The following is a 24,292-nucleotide window of genomic DNA, read 5'->3' as shown; positions in this document are numbered from 1 at the left end:
TGGAGTCACATGCATGTTAAAGTTTGAGAAGCACTGAGTTTGTGAATCCTAAATCCATGCCCAAATTTTCTGTCATTTGGATCTTCACTCACTTGCTAAAATAGTGCTCTGCATATAGTCAATAGTTAATGAAAAGATGTTTGAGAAACTCTCTTTGGCACCTATTTAATTCCATTTGAAGGGAGGAGGCCATTTCTGAGAAACCAGCACACACTTACCAATGAGTGGCTTAGACAGAGACAGAAGCATACTAAAAACAAGCAAACAAAACTGTTCTAGACATATACACACGGCTCTGCAGAGTGGGACAGATGGGCATAGTCAGTTTCCTCTCACACCATCCCTCCACCCATAATATGCCCTCCCTTCCTCACTCATGCTCTCCTTCATCCAAGCTAGTCTGAAGCTCTTAGGTTGAGCTCTGTTTCCTACACAGGATAGTACTACGTGTGTTACATGTCTCTTGCAGCTCTGTCCTCAAACCCAACATTGAAGAATTGGGTACCATTAAGCCAGGACACAGCAGGAAAACAAAAAGCAATTGGGCACATCAACACTTCTCACATTTAAATACTGTGACCATCATGACCCAATTCACATCTTATTTCTGACAGTAGCCACATCCCAGGCCTGTATCTTCATCTAATATTTGCTTTCAGTGGCTCTTCCTACCTAAGTAGGAAGGCAACGATAAAAATTCAGAGCACCCTACTCCCAGTTTCTCGTCTTTGCTCTACCTGACACAATACCTTAAAGTGAAAAGGGCCAGGGGTTGGCAAATATGGACTGAGTCTGCCATAATGTTATTATGTAATCCAATAATGACGAGATTTAATGAGTCATAATTAAACTCATAATGTGTTGAGCACTTACAATGTACTTCACAACAACTCTATGAAGGAAGTAGTAACCTCATGTAATGAGTGGGGAAATGTGAAGTTGTCAGAAGTTGAATAACTTGCCCAGGAAGCAGCAAAGTTGGAATTCCAACCCACACCCGTCTAAGTCCAAAGCCTCTTAACCACTGAACTAGTATGATCTCTCACTGACCAGAAACTACTATAAACTCACTGCGTGAGTAGAAAATCATTTTCCGGTTCTGATGAACCTAGGGGTAGGACAGGAATAAAGATGCAGACATAGAGAATGGACATGAGGACACGGGGAGGGGGAAGGGTAAGCTGGGATGAAGTGAGAGAGTGGCATGGACATATATACACTACCAAATGTAAAATAGATAGCTAGTGGGAAGCAGCCGCATGGCACAGGGAGATCAGCGCGGTGCTTTGTGTCTACCTAGAGGGGTGGGATAGGAAGGGTGGGAGGGAGACACAAGAGGGAGAGGATATGGGGATATATGTATATGTATAGCTGATTCACTTTGTTATACAGCAGCAACTAACACAATAATGTAAAGCAATTATACTCCAACAAAGATGTTTAAAAAAAACCCATTTTCCTTCTCTGGGGCTATGAGGAGGATTAGATGAGATTAAAGTAGTTCAAGCACTTAGAAAAGTAAGGTGCTGTAACATAGAAGGTATAATTTAGTACATTAAGGCTGTGTCCAAATAAAAACCCTCAGTACCATACAAATGGCAAGTACACATGTGAAAAATGTTCACCCTTGAAATTAGAGATATCCCAGTTTGTTCGATACACAGTTCTTATTTATCAAATTAGAAAATATTTTTAAAAATTTAATCCTCCACGGTGGCAAGGATGTTGGGAAACTAGTACGTTGCTGGTGGGAGGTCAAGTTAATACAACCTTTCTAAAAAGCAGATTGAAAGTATGTTCCAAGACATTTTTAGACATTAGCATAAGTTATTGCAAGGAAAAACAAATTAGGACAAAAATTTAAGTATAAATATAGTAGTTAAGAGTATAGATACTCAGATCAGATTGCCTGGATTTAAATCCCAGCTCTACTTCTTATTAGCAGTGTGACCTTGGGCAAGTCTCTGTGACCTGGTGTCCAAAATAGGGATAATAATAGCACCTATTTCACTGGATTGTTATGATATAAGTGGTATCTATTATTTGTATTACCTCAGTGTTTTTTATAATACCAAACAATTGGAATCAATCTATCTGACCACAGAAAAATGATTAAGTACGCTATGCTATAGACACAAAAGGACTATTATGAAGTCATTAAAAATAAGGCTTTAAAAGACTATTTAATCCCATATAATGTAAAGTAAAAAGAGCAGGAAACCGTATGTATCGTCCCATACCACTCATGTTCATTAAAAGAGCCTTTGTACAGATACAGATGTATAGAAAACAACCAGTAGGAATTACATCAAAATATTAACAAAGAATATATCTGGGTGACGGTGTAGGGTTGGGGGTTTCTTTATATGTTTCTGTACTTTGCAAATCCTCCAGAGCAGTGCTTTTCACACTCTTCACAGGCATATGAATCACCTGGTAATCTTGTTAAAATGCAGATTCTGGGTGAGTAGGTCTGGGATTTTGCAGATTCTCCATCTTTAACAGGCTTCTGGGTGATGCTGGTGCTACCGGCCCAAGGTCTGCACTTTGAGTAGCAAGGATTTGGAGCAGGGGTCCTCAAACGTGAGTGTGCATCTGAACCAAGAGGGGCGGGGTGGATCCCATGCCTAGAGTTTCTGACTTTAGTAGGTCTGGAGTGGGACCCTAGAAACTGTATTTCTGTTTTGCAGGTGATCCTGATGCTGCAGGCCTGGAAACCATGCTTCAAAAACCACTGCTGTAGAATATATCTACATATACTTTTTTCTCAGCATCATAAAGGAGGGGGGAGCACTAAAAAACAGGCCAGCCTTCTCCACTGTTTACAAAATCAAATGCAAACCCTTCATCCAAATGCCTCCATAATCTAACCCAATCATTTCCAGTTACTTCTGTTTAGGCCATAAAAATCACACCACTAATGCCCTAAACACACCCAAGCTCCTGAACATCATGCCCTCTGCTGTTTCCTCACTCTGGCTGAGATGTCATTTCCTTCTATCTCCTCATACCCACATCTTACCCATCCGTCAAGGCCTTCAAAGGCCATTTCCGGTACAAAGCTTCCCTTCCTTGGGGTTCCACAGGACTTTCTGTTCCTCCCTGATGACACAACCAATCTCTGCCTGGCTCTGCCGGTGGGTGGTGTATCTCCCCCAGTAGACTGGGAGTTAGTTAATGGTGAGCAGGGCAGTCCCTTCCTTGACTATCTTTGTCTGCCCCTGACCTCAGCAAATCCCTAGTAGACAGCCGCCACTCAGGGTAGGCTGAAAGAATGAATGAACGAAGGGATGGAACCTCCCGAAGCAGGGCAAAACTGTCCTGTAAATGGAAATTTGAACGCATGCCCAGCCTTGAGGACCAGCAGAAACAGGTGTTTTCCATCTCTGATGTCTGTTATTCATTCTGCACAACTGCCTGCACACCCAGGCGTCAGCACACGGCGGCTCCTGGAATACTGCGCCCTACACGCTGAAGTGCCCGCTGTGCTCTGGGCGCCTGGGCAGCCACACACGAAGACACACCTCAGTGACAACCTGCATCCACAAAAAAAGAGGCCCTGCCACCTTAAAAATATTAACGCCTCACTGCAAAGAACACACACACGCGCGCGCGCGCACACACACACACACACACACACACACACACACACAGAGACCCCCTCCCCCGTGTGGCTCTTTCAGACTAGGCGCGTCTCCGAGGGCTGGACTGAATGGGAAAGAACGGGCCCGTCTTTGTCATTAATCCTCCCCTCCTTCAGGCGAGCCAAGCTTCTTCCGGGTCAGCGACAATCACCGCCAACCCCAGCAGGCCCTCGGTCCCCCACACCGCTAGCCCCGGAGCGCGCGAGGGCCAGGTCGCCACCGCCCGCAGGTTGAGGGAGGGGAGGAGGGCGAGGAGGAGGGCGGGCGGCGCGGGAGTCAGGGAGGGAGGGAGGGAGGGAGGAGGGAAGGAGGGGAAGGCAATCCGAGGAGGAGGAGGAGAGAGCAGCCTCCCGCAGCTGGCGAGGAGAATGGGAGTGCGGGACGACAGACCGCCGCGGGGTGTCACAGCCGCGGCCAAGCTTGCCAGGCGTGGGGCCGGCGCCCGGCGCTTTTAAACCCGGGAGGGCGCGGCGGCGGCGGCGGGAGGATCGCGGAGTGCGCTGGGCGCCGGGTGGCGGCCGAATGGAGAGGAAGGGCTCGGCGGCCAAGGGGAACCCGAGCCCGCCGGCAGCCGGCGAGGCTCAACGGCCGCAGCCGCCGCTGTGCGTCCCGGGCGGCGGCGGAGGGACCCCGGCGCGGGGTCAGGGTGGCGCGGCTGCGGAGCCAGCCGAGTTCATCCGGCGAGCGCACGAGTTCAAGAGCCAAGGGGCGCAGTGCTACAAGGATAAGAAATTCCGCGAAGCCATCGGCAAATACCACAGGGCGTTGCTGGAGCTGAAGGGGCTGCTGCCGGCCTCCGGGGAACGGGAGCGGGACTCGCGCGCGGCCTTCCCGGCCGGGGCCCCCAACTCCGGGAGCCTCTCGGAGGAGCAGAGCAAGACGGTGGAAGCCATCGAGATCGACTGCTACAACAGCCTGGCAGGTGAGCCGCGCCGCGCCCCCGCCCCCTCCTCCCCCAGCCCTCCCGATCTCCCGCCGGGCGCCGGTCCCCATTCCCCAGCCCCGGGCCTCCGGGGCACAGCCGACCTCCGCGGCGCGCCGCTACGCACACGCCCCCGCTGGGACCGTGCCGCTCTGGGAAGGAGAGCCTGGGAGGGGGCGCTTTGGAAAAAGTGTGACTTTTAAGATTATACCTTCCAAAACTCGTTGTCATCTCGCATTCCTACCCCGCATCCTCGTAAACCTCGCCTATAAATAACTGGACCGAGAGATGGGGACCCAGCCGGCCTGGCGGCGACTGCTGCTGCTAGCACTGGTCGCCAGTGGCCCTGGGTCCAAATGCGGGCAGCAGCACCCAGGGTGGGCCACCCGCACCCACGGCATGCCCAGTGGCTGCTTGCCTCAGGGATCGTTGGCACCAGAGCTCGCCCTCACCTTCCCCGCAGCTGACCGCATCCCTCTGAGTCAAGTCCTTCCCCAAGTTTCTTTGGCCCCAGTAGCAAAGGGCAGTTTGCTACGATGCCTTCAGCATCTCAAGCAAAATGGATTCCAAAATGCACTTCCTTCTCTCTCAGCTCTGCTGGGGCCCCTGTTGCCAGGTGAAGAGAGCGATCTCAAAGGAAAGCTAGTCCAAGGTTGGGCTTGAGCTGTGCTGTCTTCTAGCTCTCCTCCCTGCCTGACTCCGTGTAGCACTGGTTCTCACACCAGCTAGCTGCTAGGCTTGAGGAAAACGGAGCCCTTTTATTGGGATGAGAAGGTGAGGTATACATTCCCGAGTACACTTTGGGGATTAAGGTCAAAGTCGGGCGTTTCAAAAATTAACTTTGGCACAGAACGTTTTAAAGTCTCTAAAACCGGAGGAGTCTGGGTCACTCCAGGGCCTTCATGTGAGAAAGTGGAAGATGTTGGCAGAGGCAATGGCCTTATATTTGAAAAACACTCTCTCTCCTCTTCTCCCACCCCATTTGGTGGGATCTGGGCATGATCCAGCTCCTCTGACCAGAGAAAGGCCATCACTCCTAATCCTGAACCCTTGAAGTTGCCTAAACTAGCCCTGGACAGTTGTAGCAGAGTCAAGTTGGGAGAATGGGTGTGGTTGGGGACGGTGGATTTGTCTGGGGCCCAGACAGTTGGGGGTTGAAAAAAATGTATGGATAATTCTGCTCTGTTCCTAAGGGCCAGTCAGCTCTGTTCCCTTTGAGATCTCTGGCGCCAGCCTACCTCTAGCCTTCCCATAACGCCACGTCCAGTGTCATCTTTAATCAGGCAAAGCCCAGGCACTTTGTAGATTGTTAAGTAGTTTACAAACTTAAAGGATTAATGATAATAGTAGTAGTCGCAATTGTGGAAATGGTGGTGCTGATAGCAGTACTAGTAATAACTGGCAGCAGATAAAGTAGTAGGAATACAGCATTGATGGACTATTTCAATCCATCACAAGGTACACCAGGATTCCCTTTGTTTCCCGTAAGTCTCTGGCATATTCATTACTGCCTGATGAATATAAAGGGCAGAGCGGCCATGGGTGGAGGAGGGGGCCCTCTGGATCCCTAATGCAGTGATTTCAGAGTGGTAATAGAGTCTTATGTTTAGTGTTTTCCATGGGCATTCTAGGGTTGCCCCTCACCCCATGCTTTGGCTGCAGGCCGATGGCGAGCACTGCCTACTTTCTACCCCAGAAGTGGTTACATTTCCAAGGTGAAACCAAAGCTGCGTCCTTGGTCAGGCCAGCCCACTCAGGGCAGGGCTAAGATCTGGACGGTTCCTCCACTTCCATACCCACCCCTCCACACACTTTGGAAAACTTTAGCGGTGAGAGAATGGAAAGTAGCAATGGCAGATTTCCCCCTCTGCGGCCTTCTCCGGTTCTCACCACTTATTAATATTAATAATTTATGGATTACAAAAGTAATGCTTACCTATAAAATGTATTTTCTTTTAGAAAATACAAAATTACTTTTTTTTTTTTTGCCGTACATGGGCATCTCTGTGCTCCGGACGCGCAGGATCAGCGGCCGTGGTTCATGAGCCCAGCCGTTCCGCGGAATGTGGGATCTTCCCGGACCGGGGCACGAACCTGTGTCTCCTGCATCAGCAGGCGGACTCTCAACCACTGCGCCACCAGGGAAGCCCACATAATTACCTTTAATCCCACCAACCTAAAGAAATCCATTGTGATATATTTCCTTCCTGTATTTTGTTCTATACCTAAACAAGCTATTTACAAAGCTAAGGACCTCCTGTATCCTGTTTTTATTCCCACTTGCCATTGTGTCAGAGCATTTTTACATTTCACTAAAATACTTTTGTGAAGATTATTTTAAATGGCAACCTAAAATTTTTAAATGTGTGTTTACAATGAGCATTTGATGGAAAGAGAAAGAAAGATGGTCACTGTTATTGCTGTTAGAACCAGAACAGTGCAGGGTGGCCCATAAGATAATCTCCCCTCCCCCCACCGTGCCTGATTAAAGGGAGGAGACAGCAACTGCAAGTCTGTTCCAGCAAAAAGGCAGCTGGCCCTTCCACTGGAGCTGCAGTGCTGGCTGAGCAACCCAGTGGGCTTCAGGAGAGAGCAGTCTGAAAATGTTGGTTCCCTCAAGGATCTGTCCTTCCACACGGCTGTGCATAGAGGGAGAGGTTTGGGGTTTAGAAGCAACATGAACCAGCCTAGAAACACTTGGAGGATTAGGCTATGTTGCTAAGGGCATCTCAGCACCAAACAAAAGACTATTATGAGGCTTCGGGAGGAAACCTAGGTTCAGTGGACCCTTGCACTATGCATGGAAGGCTCGAAGAGAACAGCAAGGGGGCAGTTAGAATCTGTTAAGAGATGTTAACCTAAAAATCCATTTGGATGACTTGAGGTGACCACTTGAAGGGTGTGCAGGCAATGTGCAAAGTGCCTGTGGCTGTGGTCTGTTCCGGCTTGGAGTTCCTTCTGATTAGTAGGGATCTGGCCAGGGGTGCAAGACCCCCAGATTTGATTTTGCATGTCTTATTCTCTAAGAAATTCAAGGAAGGAAATGAGAAGCATCTTCTTCCTTCAGAATTTCTAATGACTTTGATACAATGATTAGAAAAGATATTCTGCCTGGGAAGACGTAGACATGTGATTCTTAGCAAGGATGCAAAAGAAGCATGTACTGGCCTGTCGATCAACTCCCACTGACCTTGAACAAGACACAGGACTCCCCTGGAGCCTTGGAATGTTCTGTGCAAAACCTCTTGAAGGACAGAACCTTTTGCGTTACAGCTGTTCCTGTGGGGCTGTAGTGGCCCCAGCTGGGTTTGATCAAAATGTTGCAATGCATGACTCTTGGTATTTTCAAATGATGTTCAGGACTCAAATGCCCACAGTGGAGATGGGTGCTGACAGGCCATGGCATTGGATCTGAAGGCTAGAGTCAGAGTATAGAGTCAGCTTATGTCCCTATTCCTGGCATACGCTGTGACTTTGTATAAGTGCCTACCACATCATTTTACCTCCATTTTCCCGTCCATTTAGAGCTATGTTTGGGCGGGGTTTTTTTGGTTTTGTTCTGTTTTTTACCAAAGGGGCAGATAATATCCATTGATGCCAACTGAAAGTCCCAGGTCAGGGGAGTGACAAGGCCTAAAGAAGTCACACAAGAAAAAGGCCTGGATGGGAGCCAGCTTTATCAGTGCTTGTGGACGTGTCTCGAAGCCATGGGACTGGGGCCAGCTACATAATTTGTGAGGCCCAGTGCAAAATGAAAATGTGGGACTCCTTCTTCAAAAAAGCAGGAGAAAGTTGTCATTAAAAGTTTTAAAAGATAAAGTTTTTTCCCTTTCTTCCATGGTTTCTCTCTTGACTGGAAATGGTATTTTTATCTGCTATTTAACGTCATTTCAAGAAAATTACAATTTTAAATTATTGGCATGATTTTACTATTCCTCTTTATAGTGTGCAATGCCAGTTTTAAGTGGAAATATAAGAACACTTAACTGGTATATGAAATCATGTAAGTTACACAATTCACGTTTCATAGCTTGTGCATGCATATGTAGTTTATTCTTACTGGAACCATGGAAATGCTGACAAAACGAACTCAACTGCTTTTATTTCGTTTTTTATATGCATACTTTATAGGTGCACTTTCTACCAGTCTTGGCTTTCTGATGAGTAAGGAAAGGAAAAGGAGCTATTCCATACCCCCACCCTCGTCTTTCCTCCTCTGTCATCATTTTCAGCATAAGTGGTTGGCTAGTACAGGGCACTTAAGCAAGAAAGGATGTGATGGGGTTTTAGGTTATTTTTGTTTCTTAGAACACTATTGCTGTCGTTCTGCATTTGAAGCAATTTCTGGGTTGAATGGAAAGCCTGGCCTCTTTGGGCTGTCAACACGTGTGCTTACTTAGTTATTGACCTAACACTCTCTTACTTATGCTTGTTGAACTCCCCTGCACTGTGGATCCACTGGAATTCTGTGCTCATGGGGCATCGTGAATGCTATATACTACATGGGCCTGCAAAGAATAGTTGTACCTCTGTCTTCTGCTCAACTTCATGCTCCATTATCCAATCGGGCTTCACTTACAAAGCACAGTTTCAAAGATAAAATAATTAGAATGTCAAGAAGTCAACAGCAGAGCATTAAACCAAATACAAGGCCCTTCTGAGCATGGGTCTTATGTGACTGCACCCTTAAAGCCGCCCCTGCAGTGGGACACCAGAAGATGACTGAGCGTATACATCTAAGGTGGACAGAATTAGATATAGACCCTGAGGCAGATTCTAAGACAAAAGGTACCCCCCGGAAATTGGTGTGGTAACCAAAGAACCAAGCAGGAAGATGGATAAATTACAAAATGCAAGAACTCAGTGAGAAAAAAAAAAAAAAAGAGGTCAAGAGCTAGACACAAGCAGTAACCTGGTAGCCAGAAGATGAATTGTTGGGATAAGAACTGGCAAAGGAGGGGAAAGAAGAGGGGCTTCATGCTAAGATGCTCAGCCAAGATACTGCCATCTGGATGGGAGAGTTTGGCCAAGCCATTGTTAACCTGAGGCTGTTCCTCAGGCAGCCCCTTGGCCAATAAATCTTAAGCTTGTACATGTGGCTTCAAAGATCATCTTCCAAGAAAGGATGTGAGACTTGAAACTTGTAGAATGCTTTCCAGGAGAGAATATTCTGAATGTAGACTTTGGGCTGAGTTTCTAAGGTGGATTCTGAAATTCCTTAAAAAGGAATTAGGATTAGGATTCTGAAGTTCCTGCAAAAGTAATGAGTTGGGTGGGTGGCTCGTAGCCAGAAACTAAGATATCTTGAAGTAAGAGTCCCTACAGCCAAAAGGCATGGGAGTGCCCCATCCAAGGCAAGGGGACTTGGCTGCAGGATGGACAGGAAGGCCAAGATGTGGAGTGGCCAAAAGCGTCACAGAGCTTCACAAGTTGGTAGTGACCTTCAGATGGGACATTCTCTCCTGCCAGCTCTTCTCTTTCGTCACCAGGTTGTGCCTCCTCCAGAGAGCTAGGATGAAAACCAAATGTTTCAACCAACCAGCCAACCAGCAATTTCCTAATTCCCATATATGTGGCTTGGGGAAATCAGATGTCCATGCTGGGACCGGAGTTGCCCATTATCACCAACGCGATTAGTGTGGTCCATTCCTAATTACATAGCAGCAAGCACAGCTCGAGCACGGACATTGGTACCAGACATTTAAAAAGTCAAAGATAGGGGAATTCTCTGGCAGTCCAGTGGTTAGGACTGGACTCGGTGCTGTCACTGCCGGGGCCGCGGGTTCGATCCCTGGTCAGGGGACTAAGATTCCGCAAGCCACATGGTGCAGCAAAAACAAACAAACAAACTTTTAAAAGAAGCCAAAGATAATACTACAGAAGACTAAAAGAGTTTAGTCTTCCTCATGGTGTTCATATGGCCTTGAAATGATCACAAGCAGTGTAAAGCTCATTATCTTCCTTTTAAACATACATACACATTTTCATATCAGCAATGAAATGATGCCATGTCTGGTAGGACTCAAAACCAACAGTTCCCAAATATTTTTTAAAAAGAAGCAGGATGGGCTTCCCTGGTGGCGCAGTGGTTGAGAATCCGCCTGCTGATTCAGGAGGCACGGGTTCGTGCCCCGGTCCGGGAGGATCCCACATGCTGCGGAGCGGCTGGGCCCGTGGGCCATGGCCGCTGGGCCTGCGCGTCCAGAGGCCTGTGCTCCGCAACGGGAGAGGCCACAACAGTGAGAGGCCCGCGTACCGGAAAAAAAAAAAAAAAAAAAAAAAGAAGCAGGATGTAGGAGTTATACTCAATATTTTGTAATAACCTATAAGGGAAAAGAATCTGAAAAAGTATGAGGTATATATATATATATATAAAACTGAATCACTTTGTTGTACACCTGAAACTAACACAACATTTGTAAATCAACTATACTTCAATTAAAGAAAAAGAAAAAAAAAAGGAAGGGGAATGTGTAGTGCCGAGGAGAGCTGACTTGAACTAGAAGAATCCTGGGTTGAAATATATCCAAGTGGACCTTCTCTTCTCTTTCAGCCAAAAGGAATTTAAAACAGCACTGAAATTACAGACAGCGTTTACAGAGAGGAAGCTTGTGGAGCAAAGGTTTCCCTTCCACAGTGTGTCTGTGTGAAAAGAACAAAAGTGTTAAGGAAGTGCTAACTAGCTAGCTTGAGAGTTATGGAAAACCAGAATTACGATTTCAGATTTGGTTATGACTCCATACCTTACAGAGGTCTGTGAATTTCCTTGTCAACATTACCACCTTGTTATCAGCATGAGCTTAGGCACTTCCAAAAATAGGGTTACTCACCACTACCTATAGTGACTTATTTAATAACCACCACCAGAAAACAACAACTACAATAATAATAGCAGTAACAATAATGGTAGTAAAGGCTACCAGGATGAGCCCAGCCTCTGGCGCCCAGTAGATGTTCCATAAATGTGTTTGAAAGGAGTGAAAATGCTTATCCCAGCATTTGTCTCATATTAAGGATCCAAGAAATTCAATCATTTCATTAATATTCATTGAGCAACTAATAGGTGCTAGACGCTGAGCCTTGAGGGCTGGGAACACAGGAGTAAACATAAAGAACAATGTCACTGCCTTTCATGAACTTACATATATACCTATGTAACTTTGTGAGAAAGAAAACTCAAGCTGGAACAGTTAAGTCCCTTGCCCATGGTCACACGGTAGTATGTGGCAAACTGGGATTTCTCATCTGCCAAGTCTGTAATTCCAAAGCCTGAAGTCCTAACCATTCACCCCACAACTTCCATCTTTAGAAGTTTCTTCCTTAGGTACTAAAATGTGCCTCCTTGAAATTTCTATCGGTCCTTCCATATTCTTTCTATCTTTTGAAGCAACAAAAAATACATCTCGGGCTTCCCTGGTGGCGCAGTGGTTGAGAGCCCGCCTGCCGATGCAGGGGTCACGGGTTCGTGCCCTGGTCCGGGAAGATCCCACATGCCGCGGAGCAACTAAGCCCGTGAGCCATGGCCGCTAGGCCTGCGCGTCCGGAGCCTGTGCTCCGCAACGGGAGAGGCCACAGCAGTGAGAGGCCCGCGTACCGCACAAAAAAAAAAAAAAAAAAAAAATACATCTCATCACTGTAACAAGGAAAAGCCTTGACATTTTCAGGGTAACTCGCTTGCCCATCCTCCAGTCTTGTCTCCTGTAAGTTATTCCTTTTACCATGATTGTTCCTTGTGTGATTAGCATTCCCATTCCATGACCATCCTGGGGGGTTAAGGGGAAACTGTCCTGCTCTCTGTAACCAGGTTCTGTGTCACTAGGAAGGTGACCTGAGAGGCATGAGAATCTGATGAGTCATAATTTCTAATGAGCCTAGAGGCTTACAGAAGCCCCACCCATACCTCCCCCTAGTGTTTATCCCCTTTGCTCCAGAGCGTGTGAATTCCAGTTAAGAGGTCTTCAGAAATTTAAGTGGATGTGTTAAGAGTAGGAATTCATTTCAGCCATTACTTTTCAGTAACCAGTTTGTGGATACAATGATGGGAAATGACCCATTAGAAGAGTACCATCTGGACTTGTCCAGATGCATTACTCCAGACCTGGTCAGTTTTAATGTCATGAGAGTGATGATACCATCATTTAAAAATATGTTCTGGTTTAAGTGCTAAACGAGATTGGACACAGTATTATTCTGTGTGGCATGGAACATTTTCTCTCCTAACATCCTGTAAAGTAGTATTTATTTTTTTATTTTTTTTTATTTTTTTTTTCGGTACGCGGGCCTCTCACCGCTGCGGCCTCTCCCGTTGCGGAGCACAGGCTCTGGACGCGCAGGCTCAGCGGCCATGGCCCACGGGCCCAGCCGCTACGCGGCATGTGGGATCTTCCCGGACCGGGGCACGAACCCGCGTCCCCTGCATCGGCAGGCGGACTCCCAACCACTGCGCCACCAGGGAAGCCCAGTAGTATTTATTTTTTAGTTTGTTGTTTTATGCCTGGCTGATAAGTTCTAACTCTGTGAGCCAAAACCTCATCTCCCAAGAAACAAAAACAACCCCTCCCCCAAACCCAGCAGCAAATAGACCAGTTGGCCCTGTGTCTAGTGGCACGGGAACTGAGGGAGACTCGTGTGACAGCTGGTGGCACATTCGCTACATATGTGAACTTAATCTGGTCTTGAGTTTCCCCACATATTAAATGGGTATAATCATGCTAGCCTGACTCGCAAGATAAGGGTGAAAAGCAAGAAGATAACGTATGAATGTACTTTATAAACTACAAAGTAATAGAAGTGTAAATTATCCTTTTAAGTGGGCAGGGATATTTAGGAGAACAAAAAAAAGAATAGAAATAAGAAGTGGGAACTGGGGCTTCCCTGGTGGCGCAGTGGTTAAGAATCCGCCTGCCAGTGCAGGGGACACGGGTTCGAGCCCTGGTCCGGGGAGATCCCACATGCCGCGGAGCAGCTAAGCCCGTGCGCCACAACCACTGAGTCTGCTCTCTAGAGCCCGCGTGCCACGACCACTGAAGCCCACGCGCCTAGAGCCCGTGCTCTGCAACAAGAGAAGCCACTGCGATGAGAAAGAAGCCCACGCACCGCAACGAAGAGTAGCCACCCCTCGCCGCAACTAGAGAAAGCCCGCGCACAGCAATGAAGACCCAACGCAGCCAAAAATAAATAAATTTTTTTTTAAAGTGGGAACTGCCCAATGAAGGAAATTTCCACCTTTAATTCTAACAGTTTTAAGACAAAAGGGATACTTGGGTAGTACCTACTAGGAAAACCCTCTTGATGCGTGGTTTCTGCATTAAATATCTGTTGACGCTGACTCTCCCGTTTTGTTTCAAACGCACACAAAAAAACTGCCCCCCAAATGCACGTACTCCACCAAAAAAAGCACTTGCTAATACAGTCAAGCAAGTGTTTCTGATGAGCAGAATGCTAGAGACGTCCTTTGAAAGCCTTCAGACGTCCCCATCAAAGACACAGTGGAAGCATGACTTGCTAAAGAGTGATATGCACAGCAAGTTCTGTCTCTAACTCACCAGCTGCCTTGGGTCCAGGAATTTTACCTCTTGGGCCGTAGTTTTCTGATGTCTAAAAACCGAGCGTTGGAGTCCAGGATCTCAAAGGTCCTTTCCAGCTCTGGAAAGAATAATTCTCCATTCTTTCTGAACTGGGTGGCCATTACCCAGAATGGGAGAGTTCCGTGTGGACTGATAGAGACCAGTCTCCAAAATCTGTTATTACGTAAAAAGGCAGAATGCAAAACAGTGTTTATTTGCTTTGTGTTTAAAAAAAGAAAAAAGGTATAAACTAGCATCAACATATACTCTAGTGCGGTACTTGCTCTCAAGAAGATTATCTGAAATTATGCAGGTGAAGCTGTTCACTTCACTTGAATAGGGGACTGGGCAGAGAAATTGGGGAGAGGCTTTCACTTTTTTTTTTTTTTTTAAAGATAAGACTTCATTGTTTTTAGAGCAGTTTAAGGTTTACAGCAAAATTGAGGGGAAGGGACAGAGACTTCTCATATACTCCCTGCACCCCTACATGCCTAGCCTCCCCTGTTATCAGCACTCCCCACCAGAGTGCTACATTTGTTACAGTTGGTGAATCTACACTGACACGTCATGATCACCAAAAGTCCACAGTTTACTTCGGGGTTCACTCTTGTGTTGTACATTCTATGGGTTTCGACCAATGTATAATGACATGTACCTATCACTGTGGTACCATACAGAGTGCTTTCACTGCCCTAAAAATCCTCTGTGCTCTGCCTCTTTATCTCTTACACCCCACCCTTGGCAACCACTGATCTTTTTACTGTCTCCATAGTTTGCCTTTTCCAGAATGTCCTATAGTTGGAATTATACAGTGTGTAGCCTTTTCAGACTGGCTTCTTTCACTTAGTCATATGCATTTAAGGTTCCTCTATGTCCTTTTTTAACTTTTTATTCTAAACCTTTCTATAGTGCATGACTTTTCTAAGTATATGCCTTATTACTTTTATTTTTTAAGAAAAACGATGACAGGATTATCTGTGTAGAAAGATGACGGGTAGTTTTGCTTTCTTCTTTTATATTCCCAAAGAAAACCTACCTTATACACATAATTTTTAATGCCGTTCTGGATATTATCTGGGCCTTGTCTAATCCCGTCAGACTGTAACACCAAAGATGTCAAGCAAACTTATCCCAAGCCTCAAACTTTCTCTTAGTATCCCATAATATGACTTATCCTTTCTGCAGTGCCCACCACCCCAATGCCCACATAGGGCTGGATCCTGGCAGCATGGTACCCCACAGTGGGGGGTGCCCCTTTGGACTCAGTAGCACGTGAGTGATGGTTTGAATCTGCTGGTGAGGCAGGGAAGAAAGTTGGGTCAGAGCTTGCGATACAAACTGGTCCTGAGCATTAGTGATGTGCCGCTGGTGTGGAGGAAGGGACCGTATGGGTGGTCCATGTCCAAGAGTCTTGTTGGCCCCCGAGTCTAGGAAATCCTGCCCATCGGTAGCTCAGACACAGCACCCAGAAGGAAGCTCACTCACTCATCAGATCTTTATTGGATACTTGCCATGGCTCTTCACAGCCCAAATCTCAAATCCACTGTGTTCTCCTCAAAACATGACATGCGGTTGTGGGAACAGGGTTCTAATCTAGAGTCTTCTGCTAACTTGCTCCTTGGGGAGCAAGGGCTTTCTGCTAACTTGTGACTTTGGAAAAGTCACATCACTCTGAGCCTCAGTTTCCTCATATGTAAACAATCGGTGTTGGGTCAGATGCCCTCCAAGTCCCATTTCAGAAGTGTTGAACCGTCTAGGAGTTTGAAGACCCTCTAGCTCCCCTCTCCCCCACCTTCTAGCCTCTCTCTCTGGAAGCAACCAGATTTAGGAAGGAAACAGGAAACAAGCTCTCTTTTGTTCCAGTTTACTGATATGTGCTGACAGATAAGCGTAAAGATCTCAGCTAAGATTTCCAAGGTAACCTTGAAAATCTGAGGGTAAACCAAAGTAAATGGCAGTCTCCCAGGACGATAGAGTCAGACAGAGGGTCTCAGAGAGAAACCAGAGTAGGGGTTGGGAGCCTCTATAAAATATTGCCTGGGCCCTGGAATCTAAATTGATGGCACCAGAGATTACCTACTGCTGCTAGACCTTCTCAGATTATTCCAAAGTTCAGACTTTGATTCTAAGCAGGCAGTCATTCACCATAAGAAATCTGGCAAGACTAGCTGTATTAGGCCAGGAAGTTCTGATGGAGGGGAAGAAAAAAAAAAAAAAAGCTTTTAAGAAATGAACTGGCAGTGGCAGGGCCAAGAGTTTCAGGGAACAGTTTCTGTCTAAGCTATAGCATCTCAGAGAGTTGCCACCATTGACTCAAGACTGGAGAGCCCTGAGGAGTCTGGACCAGATCTGAGGATTTGGGGGATGCGATTCTAGGCCTACTGCTCATGTGGAGTCAGAACTGAGCTCCTTTCTTGAATGGACCTGAACCTTAGGCTGTAGGTGCCACTGGGTCATTGGAACTTGTGTGGAATTCTCCCTGATACCTAGAGAGAGAGAGAAGGGCTGTGTTCCTGTGTGCCAGTGAAGACGGGAGGGAAGAAAGGGAGCACAGAGGAGCAGAAAACCTGTAGGGCAAGGCGGCCTGATGGAAAAGATCTTTGCTTAGTGTAAGAGGATCTGGGTTTGACTCCTGACTTCCCATCGACTCCTCCGTTAACCTTGGGATGGTCCTAATCTTGACAAGCTTCTGTTTCCATTATAGCATGGGAGTAGTAGTATGCACCAAACAGGATTGTGATGGTGATTGAAATTAAAGGATACATGCACGCATGCCTAGCACAGTGCCTAGCACGTAACAGATGCTTAATAGATGATGGCTGTGTGTAAATCTAACTCCTACTCTGGTAGGTACTATGGCGGGAAAGTGTGCAAGAGGGGAGGAGAAAGGACTCAGCAAAGGAGGCTATGGGGGTATATGGGAAGCAAGTGAGCAAAAGAGGGGTCACACCTTGCTCGCCTGCCCTGCACTGTAGCCACTTAAGAGCAAATTTCAGCTCTTAAGTGCAGGGGAGGCAAACAATGTGTGAGCCAACAGCCTTTGGTATGGATGTTTCCTACCTGGGCCCACGGGGCTGGATGAACAAGTAACCCATCAGGCTTCCTCTGAAGGGCAACTGAGTTCCAGCAGAACCAAGGGCCTTTGGGCCCTGAGGTCTAGGCCTGCTTCCAGCTTCTCAGGATATAAGGTGGTCCAGAAAACACTTAGAAACTGCTGGGTTGGGACTTCCCTGGTGGTGCAGTGGTTAAGAAACCACCTGCCAATGTAGGGGACGTGGATTTGAGCCCTGCTCCAGGAAGATCCCACATGCCACGGAGCAACCAAGCCCGTGTGCCACAACTACGGAGCCCACGTGCCACAACTACTGAAGCCCACACGCCTAGAGCCTGAGCTCCGCAACAAGAGAAGCCACCGCCATGAGAAGCCCATGCACGGCAATGAAGTGTAGCCCCCGCTTGCCGCAACTAGAGAAAGCCTGCATGCATCAACGAAGACTCAACACAGCGAACAATAAATAAATAAATAAATAAATAAATAAATAAATAAATAAATAAGAAACTGCTGGGCTCTAGGCACACATGTCTCTGGCCTGAGGTCGTGCAAGCGAATAAGCCTCAGTTAGACGGTGTCTGTTCTCTGCCACTTTCTATCCTCTGCCCCAGGATTCTCTGACCTGTTCTTTGAACTGAACTAGTAGGGAAAGAACTTCGGATTCTCTCACAAGTTAGACCAGTTCAGAGTCTGAGAGCAGAGAGCAAGGATGTTCCAGGAAGAGAAGATACATGCTGTGATCAGCTGGGTTCCCTGGGGAGCTTCACAAGCAAGAAAGTTGACTGGTGCGCTGGGGAAAGGAGGCTATGGAGGAAGGCAAGGCCCCTGCAAGAGGGAGAAGCTGCTAAGCTGGCAGCCTCATGCCTGCTCTGCCTGTTCTCTTGTGTCTTATGCTGGCGCCAGTTTACTGAGCTGGCTTCCTCATGTCGGATGAGGAAAGCCCCTGGCTTGATCAGGTGTCCTGGGAATAAAAGCACTAGCAGCCATGTCCCCTGGAGCCTCCTTTTAATCCCGCCTTACAGGCTCTCCTCTGCCATAATGCCTGGAGTCCTCTCATGACCCTGGGTCTCTCCAAATTGGTGCTCTGTGAACAGCCAGTGCTTTCTGCTCAGTAAACCCTTCAGAAGCCTTTACTGCATCTCTCCTCCCAGGTTCCCCCACTGCTCTCTTTGAAGACATAATGGGCAGAGGTGATTTTTTTTTTTAATAAAATCACAGTTGATGAGGATATTCTAAAGAAAGATAATTTCTTCTCTCCCTAAGAGGAACTCTGATGCCTGTTATTACACATTCTTCACCCTGATACACACACACACACACATTTATTTTTCACAAGATTCAGGTTGTACTGCACAAACGTTCACAACTTTTTCCACCAATATTTTACACTAAAAACATTTTTCAGTGTCATTATTTTTCTACAGCATGATTTAATGTCTGTGTCATGTTCCATATACCAATGCCCTGTTATTTATTTAACCAGTCTCCTACTGATGGATCTTTAAGTTATTTCCAATACTTTGCTAATACACACAGTGTGCTGCCACAGAGAGGCCACAGAGGTGCTCTTTCTGCTACATGTGTGCCTGTTAACGAACTTGTCCCCAGACATATCTGGTTACATGGTATTTGCCCTGTTGTCATGGAAAGATGGCAGGAGAAGCAATAGGAACAGGAGAGATGTTGCTGGGGTCACAGAAGGATGGAGGGAGAGGTGATCAGAACAGGAGAGGTATTTTTTAAAGTCTAAAAAGAGAACAAGATGACATTTTGGCTTCTGAGATTTTCCCCCATCCTGGCTCAGAATTCCTGCCAATGGGCATGACATGTGTCCTTGGCCAGAGCCAACAAGGTAAAGATACTATCAGGCAATGGGTTTCTTCTGAATGTTTCTGGGTATATACCCATTGTCATATTCCAGATGGCCCAACTGGCCCTTCCGAAGTCCCACTTCTAACCCAAGAAAGGGTGTTAATGAAGACAAACAGTAATCCTGTCCTACCTTCTTCCTACTACATCGCTTCTCTCTGTGTATATACCACAATGAAGTCGATAAGAGTTGGGGGCCATGGATGGGATAACTTGTAAGTATGCTACTGTAGCACCCAAGTCTGCCCCTTCCCTCATGAACAGGAGCATGTGACAGGCAGCAAAAGGCTGAGCTGACCTCAGCCTTTGGCCTTACAACTCTCTTGAGCAGATTTCGATATCCCTTAAAGGTCTGTCAACATAAGCCTTTAGCTTATAAGAGTCTTAGACTGGTTTTTCACCTGAGCTCTTTCAACTGCCCCTTTCACAGCCAAGTAGTGGCCAACACAGGGTGAATAAGAAGAATATAAACTCCTTGAAGATATCAATATCTTTTGAATGCTGTCCATTTCCTTACAAAGCCCCAGCACAGGCTGTGATGAATGAATCCTCATCGAATAAGTTTACGAAGAGCCCGTACCCAGGATTGTGTGGAGATGCTGGGGACATCCATGTGAAGAATTCGAAGGGTGGGAAACAAAGGGCAGCTTGGGAATGGTGTAAAGAGACCTCCAAGACAAATGTTGCTAAAACAAAACCAAACAAACACTTGGCAATGTTTATTTGAATCCAGGGTAAGCATGTGCTAGATTGGAAAAACAGAAGGTCAGAAATTAATGTGAATGGAATCAGAGGAGATTTAGCCCATGAGTAAAGCCAGACGATTCCTGGTCATGGGAACAGCATCAGCAGTGATGGGGGAACTCTATCTAGGTGCCAGGCAGGGCAAGAATTATCTGAATGAAGATACTGCCACTTGAAGGGTGCTGGCTTCCTGAGTCAGCAGGAAGTTGTCCTAGCTTCTCAGTGCCTTAGACTTGGAAAAGACCTTGAGGGATCAGAGAGTCCAGGCCTCTTTACCCACCAGCTCTGCTGGAGTGGAACCAATGTGGGCTTGGGCTTAGACAGTCCTGGCTCTTTCCCCTAAAGCTCAAATGGCCTTAGCAAATCACTTAACTTCTTTAAGCCTCAGCTCTTGGAAGCAGGACTAATAAGACCTATTTTCCCAGAGTCACTGTCAAGGTCAAGTGAGTCATGAAAAACTATATAAATGTTTGGTATTGCTACTTACTGAGCATACAATATGTGTAAACCAGTATGATGTAGTTTTGCTGTGTGAAGGTTTACAGATGCCCTACAGATGGCTTGTCTGGAACGCAAAGAAGGTATGTGTCATAAATAGCTGCCATGACGGGCATGAGCTGAGTCTATGGCTGTGAGAAATTATTTTATTCATTGGAAAACAAAAGGGCCCACTTGATGACTGTACCTGTAGATCTGGCCTTATTAGAAAAAGACCACCCTACATGTTCTGTGAAAGCGTTACCATTAGGGAGGGTTGTACTATAATTCACAGGTATTAGAAAGATGGTAACTTCTCAGCAAGTTAGAAGTAGAGGGAAATTACCTGATCTTGATAAGGAGCATCTACCAAAAATACTAAAGCTAACATCATACTAAATGGTGAGAGACTGAATGCAGTCCACAACTCTTCATAGCAGCATCATTCATAATAACCAAACACTAGAAATGGCCCAGATGTCCTTCAACAGATGAATGGTCAAACAAACTCTGGCACGCCCATACCACGGAATACTACTCAGCAATGAAAAAGAATGAACTATTGATATTGAAACAGCTTGGATGCATCTCAAGGGGATTATCTCAAGATTATGCAAAGTGAAAAAAAAGCTAATTCTCAACAACTTCATACTCTATGATTCCATTTATGTAACACTTTGAAATGACAAAATTTTAGTAATGGAGAACAGATTAGTGGTGGTCAGGGGTGAAAAAGGAGGTGGGGATACAGGAGAGACATGGATGTAGTTGTAAAAGGGCAACAGGATCCCTCTGTGATGGAACTGTTCTGTAACTTAACTTTGGGGGTAGACAGAGGAAACCACGTATGTGATAAATGGTATAGAATTAACACACACACACACACACACAAATGAGTACAAGTAAAGCTGGAAAACCTGAATAAGATCTGCAGATTGTATGAGTGTCAAAATGGTAGTCAATATATTATACTGTAGTTTTATAAGATGTTTTCATTGGGGGAACTGGATAAAGGGTGCGAGGGATCTTTGTATTATTTCTTACAACTGTATGTGAATCAAATATTATCTCAATAAAAATTTCAATTAAAAAATAATACTGTTGGTGTTAGTCTGGCCAGCAGCAGCTAAGATGGATGTTGTTTCAGGAAGAAACCAGAGATGTGTCATGTCAGCCCTATTAGGATCACAGCCGACTCTCAATGGAATTGGAGATGCAGGTGGTTTTAGGACTTAAAAAAGAGAAGCCTTGGTGGAAACTCTGCACTTGGTTTTGTTTGTTTGTTTTTGTCTTTGAATGCAGAGACGTAAGAGGGGTAGAGGGTCCCGGAGAGTTGTATAGGAAGCTTCCAAATGAGAAGTATACAGATAAAGTATACAAATAAAATGAGCACAGTTTGGTACCAACAGGGTCCCATAGTTGCACCTGGCAAGAAGCAGAACTCCAGCCTCAAAGCTGTCTAATGAAGGAACTGAACTAAAATTCGTTATAGGCAGTTGAACATTCTAAGAGAGCACGGTGGGTAATGCTTCAGAGCACAGTCTCAGGTGACAGATGGCTTAGAATCAAATCCCGGTCCTGATGCACATTAGCTCTGTGACCTTTGGCAAGTGACTGAACTTCCTTGGGCCTTAGTTTCCCCATCTGGAAAATGGGCAAAATACTAGAACCTACCTCATAGGCTGTTGTCCAGATTAAATGAGTTAATGCTTAGAACACTCCCTGGCCAATTCATGCTTGATCAAGGTTACCTGCTCTTACTCTTACTACCCTTCTGGGAGGATAGATGAATACTGCCTATGGTGCAAGGCAAGATTCTTCTGAGCTCATCATGAAGCATCTCAGCGTTCTACCCTGCTTCTTCATTTCCTTGGCCTGGGCTCCTATTCACCAGTCAGAAGTCTCTAATCACTAAGAAGGAAAGAACCCAAAATGTCACATGTTGACTGTCAGAGAACAGTTGTTTGCCTACATGTGCCGATTTCTTGGCTCTAGGGCATGGCTTTCTGGGACCTGTTTGCCCTTGTGGGTAATCCTGGGGCCTCCCATGGTTATCCTGGGCTCTCATGGCTTAACCAATAGATGTTCCTGAAGAAACATACGTAGAAAATGGTAGAAGGTAAAGTCCTAGCTCAGGTGAGACGGCCCACCTGCAGGTGCTCACTGGGGACTTTTTAAAAAATGTGGATTACAGGGACTTCCCCGGCGGTCCAGTGGATGAGACTCCATGCTTCCAATGCAGGGGGCGCAGGTTCGATCCCTGGTAGGGGAACTAAGATCCCACATGCTGTGCGGCTCACCCCCCAAAAAAAATACAGACTTAAGAAAAAAATGTGGATTACAGGGTTCCAGAACCTCCTTGTTAACTAATGATGATGTTAGCATGAATGATTTAATGAGAAACACTGTGGGGTCCTCATCAGATGTCAGGGTCTGGTCCTTGGGAAACCCTGACTTTTCTCACCTTGCTCACAAGCCTTCAAGGTAGGGAGCAGCCATAATTACCTTGATCTCTACCCACTTCAAAACTGAAACCCTGAGAGGCGAGCTGTTTTAACCCAAGGATGCCAGGTGAATGCTGGTGCTGGGGACATTGTCTTGTATCAACTAACTCAGAGGCACTGAAACTGGCCAGCAACTTCTCCATAAAAATATTTCCGTCTTCTCTCGAAGGCTCTTTCATGCCCTGTAGAGTCAGGAACCAGGCCTATTCATTTTCCTGCCACAGCTGGCTTTTAGAGTTCCTAGCTTTCCCAAATTATTAGGACTCCAGAGGAGCCCAGCAACTTTGGGTCTGTCTGCCACCCCATCCATAAAGCTGTCAGCGAAATCTCGGCGGTGGTACCCAGTCATCCACTCGTGATGAGAGAAGGGCTGAGAGCAGGCAGGAGGCAACATTCATGTCTGCAGTTTAGAGATGTAGATGGGTGGGAGGAGGGTACAACCAACTGTTGACTCAGAGGCTGTCTAATCTATGAGTGAAAAGAAAATAGTCCCAGAACCCTACCCCATTCTTTCCCTAAGCCCCCTTTTCTGGCTGCAAAGCTGCTTTTATCATGTTCTCTGCATATACCCACCCACTCCCGATAGGAAAACACACCTTTGAGCACACTTTAGAAAGGAAAACTGGTAAGTAAAACCAAGCCTCAAACCTAGGTGTGGGAAACATTTGTGGCAAGTGTGAGTTTATGTACATCCGAGACCATGAAAGGAAAAATGAGAAATCGGGGATGGGCTCTGCCCTCGCTGCACAGGTTTGGGGGCAGAGCATTTTTGCTGATCTCTGAATCAGCTCATGTCCACGGAGCATTTGCTGTGGGCCCAGCACTGCATCCAGCACTGTGGTGCACTTTCTCACTTCATCCTCAGAACAGACCGGTGAGTTCGATAGAGTTGCTGTCTTTATTTCAGAGATGAGGAAACTAGTCTTAGAGAGGGCCAGTCACTTTCTAAGGCTGCATCGCTGGCCAGAGGTAGTCAGGATTAGAACCCAGGTCTGCCTTACCCCTAAATTCTTCATCTCCCTTAGAAAGTAGACATCTCTTTGTGCAAACTGGGGTTTACCCGTCTCCTTCCAGCTGTCTTCTTTGCCCTCCCCACAACCCAGTGAAATAAAAGTAAGCCAAACATAGATTATTTCTGAAATGAAGATTCCTAGGCATTTGGGAGGGCCCAAGGCTCTAAGTAAACAGCCACTGTCAAGGGGAAATATCTGTGTGTTACGTGGCAAAGGCCACGCAGACAGTCACTCACCCTGACCTAGTAATTGTAACCCTGGGATTATAGGTTATATTTAACATAAACAAAACCTCCAAGAGTATATTTATCATAAAGTTACTTCAGTATCTAAAATGTAGAGGCAACATAAATGTCCAGAAAGGAAAAAAAGAGAGAGAAATCAAGAGAAGAAAGTTGTTTTCAGAACTCTGAGTGTAAGCATGCATGTACACAGAGAGGAAAATCAGTACTTTTATGGAAAGGTAAAATTGGGTGGGTCATAGCAGTCTTGGATATGAAG

At 46.2% G+C, this 24,292-nt stretch overlaps 2 protein-coding genes across 3 annotated transcripts in view; one reads left to right on the top strand and one right to left on the bottom strand.

Moving 5' to 3' along the window:
• The window catches only part of MED6 (mediator complex subunit 6), a 185,631-nt gene extending 180,524 nt beyond the window's left edge, over positions 1-5,107 (bottom strand). Inside the window, exon 1 of the mRNA XM_067028242.1 lies at positions 5,019-5,107. The gene's annotated coding sequence lies outside the window, so the exon portion shown is untranslated. The remainder of the gene's footprint in view (positions 1-5,018) is intronic.
• Positions 3,958-24,292, top strand: part of TTC9 (tetratricopeptide repeat domain 9) — a 35,482-nt gene continuing 15,147 nt past the window's right edge. Inside the window, exon 1 of one of the 2 annotated variants that reach the window (XM_059055943.2) lies at positions 3,958-4,566. In XM_059055943.2, coding sequence (XP_058911926.1) covers positions 4,167-4,566 — 400 coding nt within the window. In that variant the 5' untranslated portion in view covers positions 3,958-4,166. The remainder of the gene's footprint in view (positions 4,567-24,292) is intronic. The other variant, XR_010839504.1, reaches the window with a different exon arrangement.

This window comes from Kogia breviceps, chromosome 3, assembly GCF_026419965.1.
Source record: "Kogia breviceps isolate mKogBre1 chromosome 3, mKogBre1 haplotype 1, whole genome shotgun sequence".
NCBI lineage: Eukaryota > Metazoa > Chordata > Mammalia > Artiodactyla > Physeteridae > Kogia > Kogia breviceps.
The sequence above is the reverse complement of the archived record's forward strand: the minus strand, read 5'-3'. Positions and strand labels throughout refer to the sequence as shown.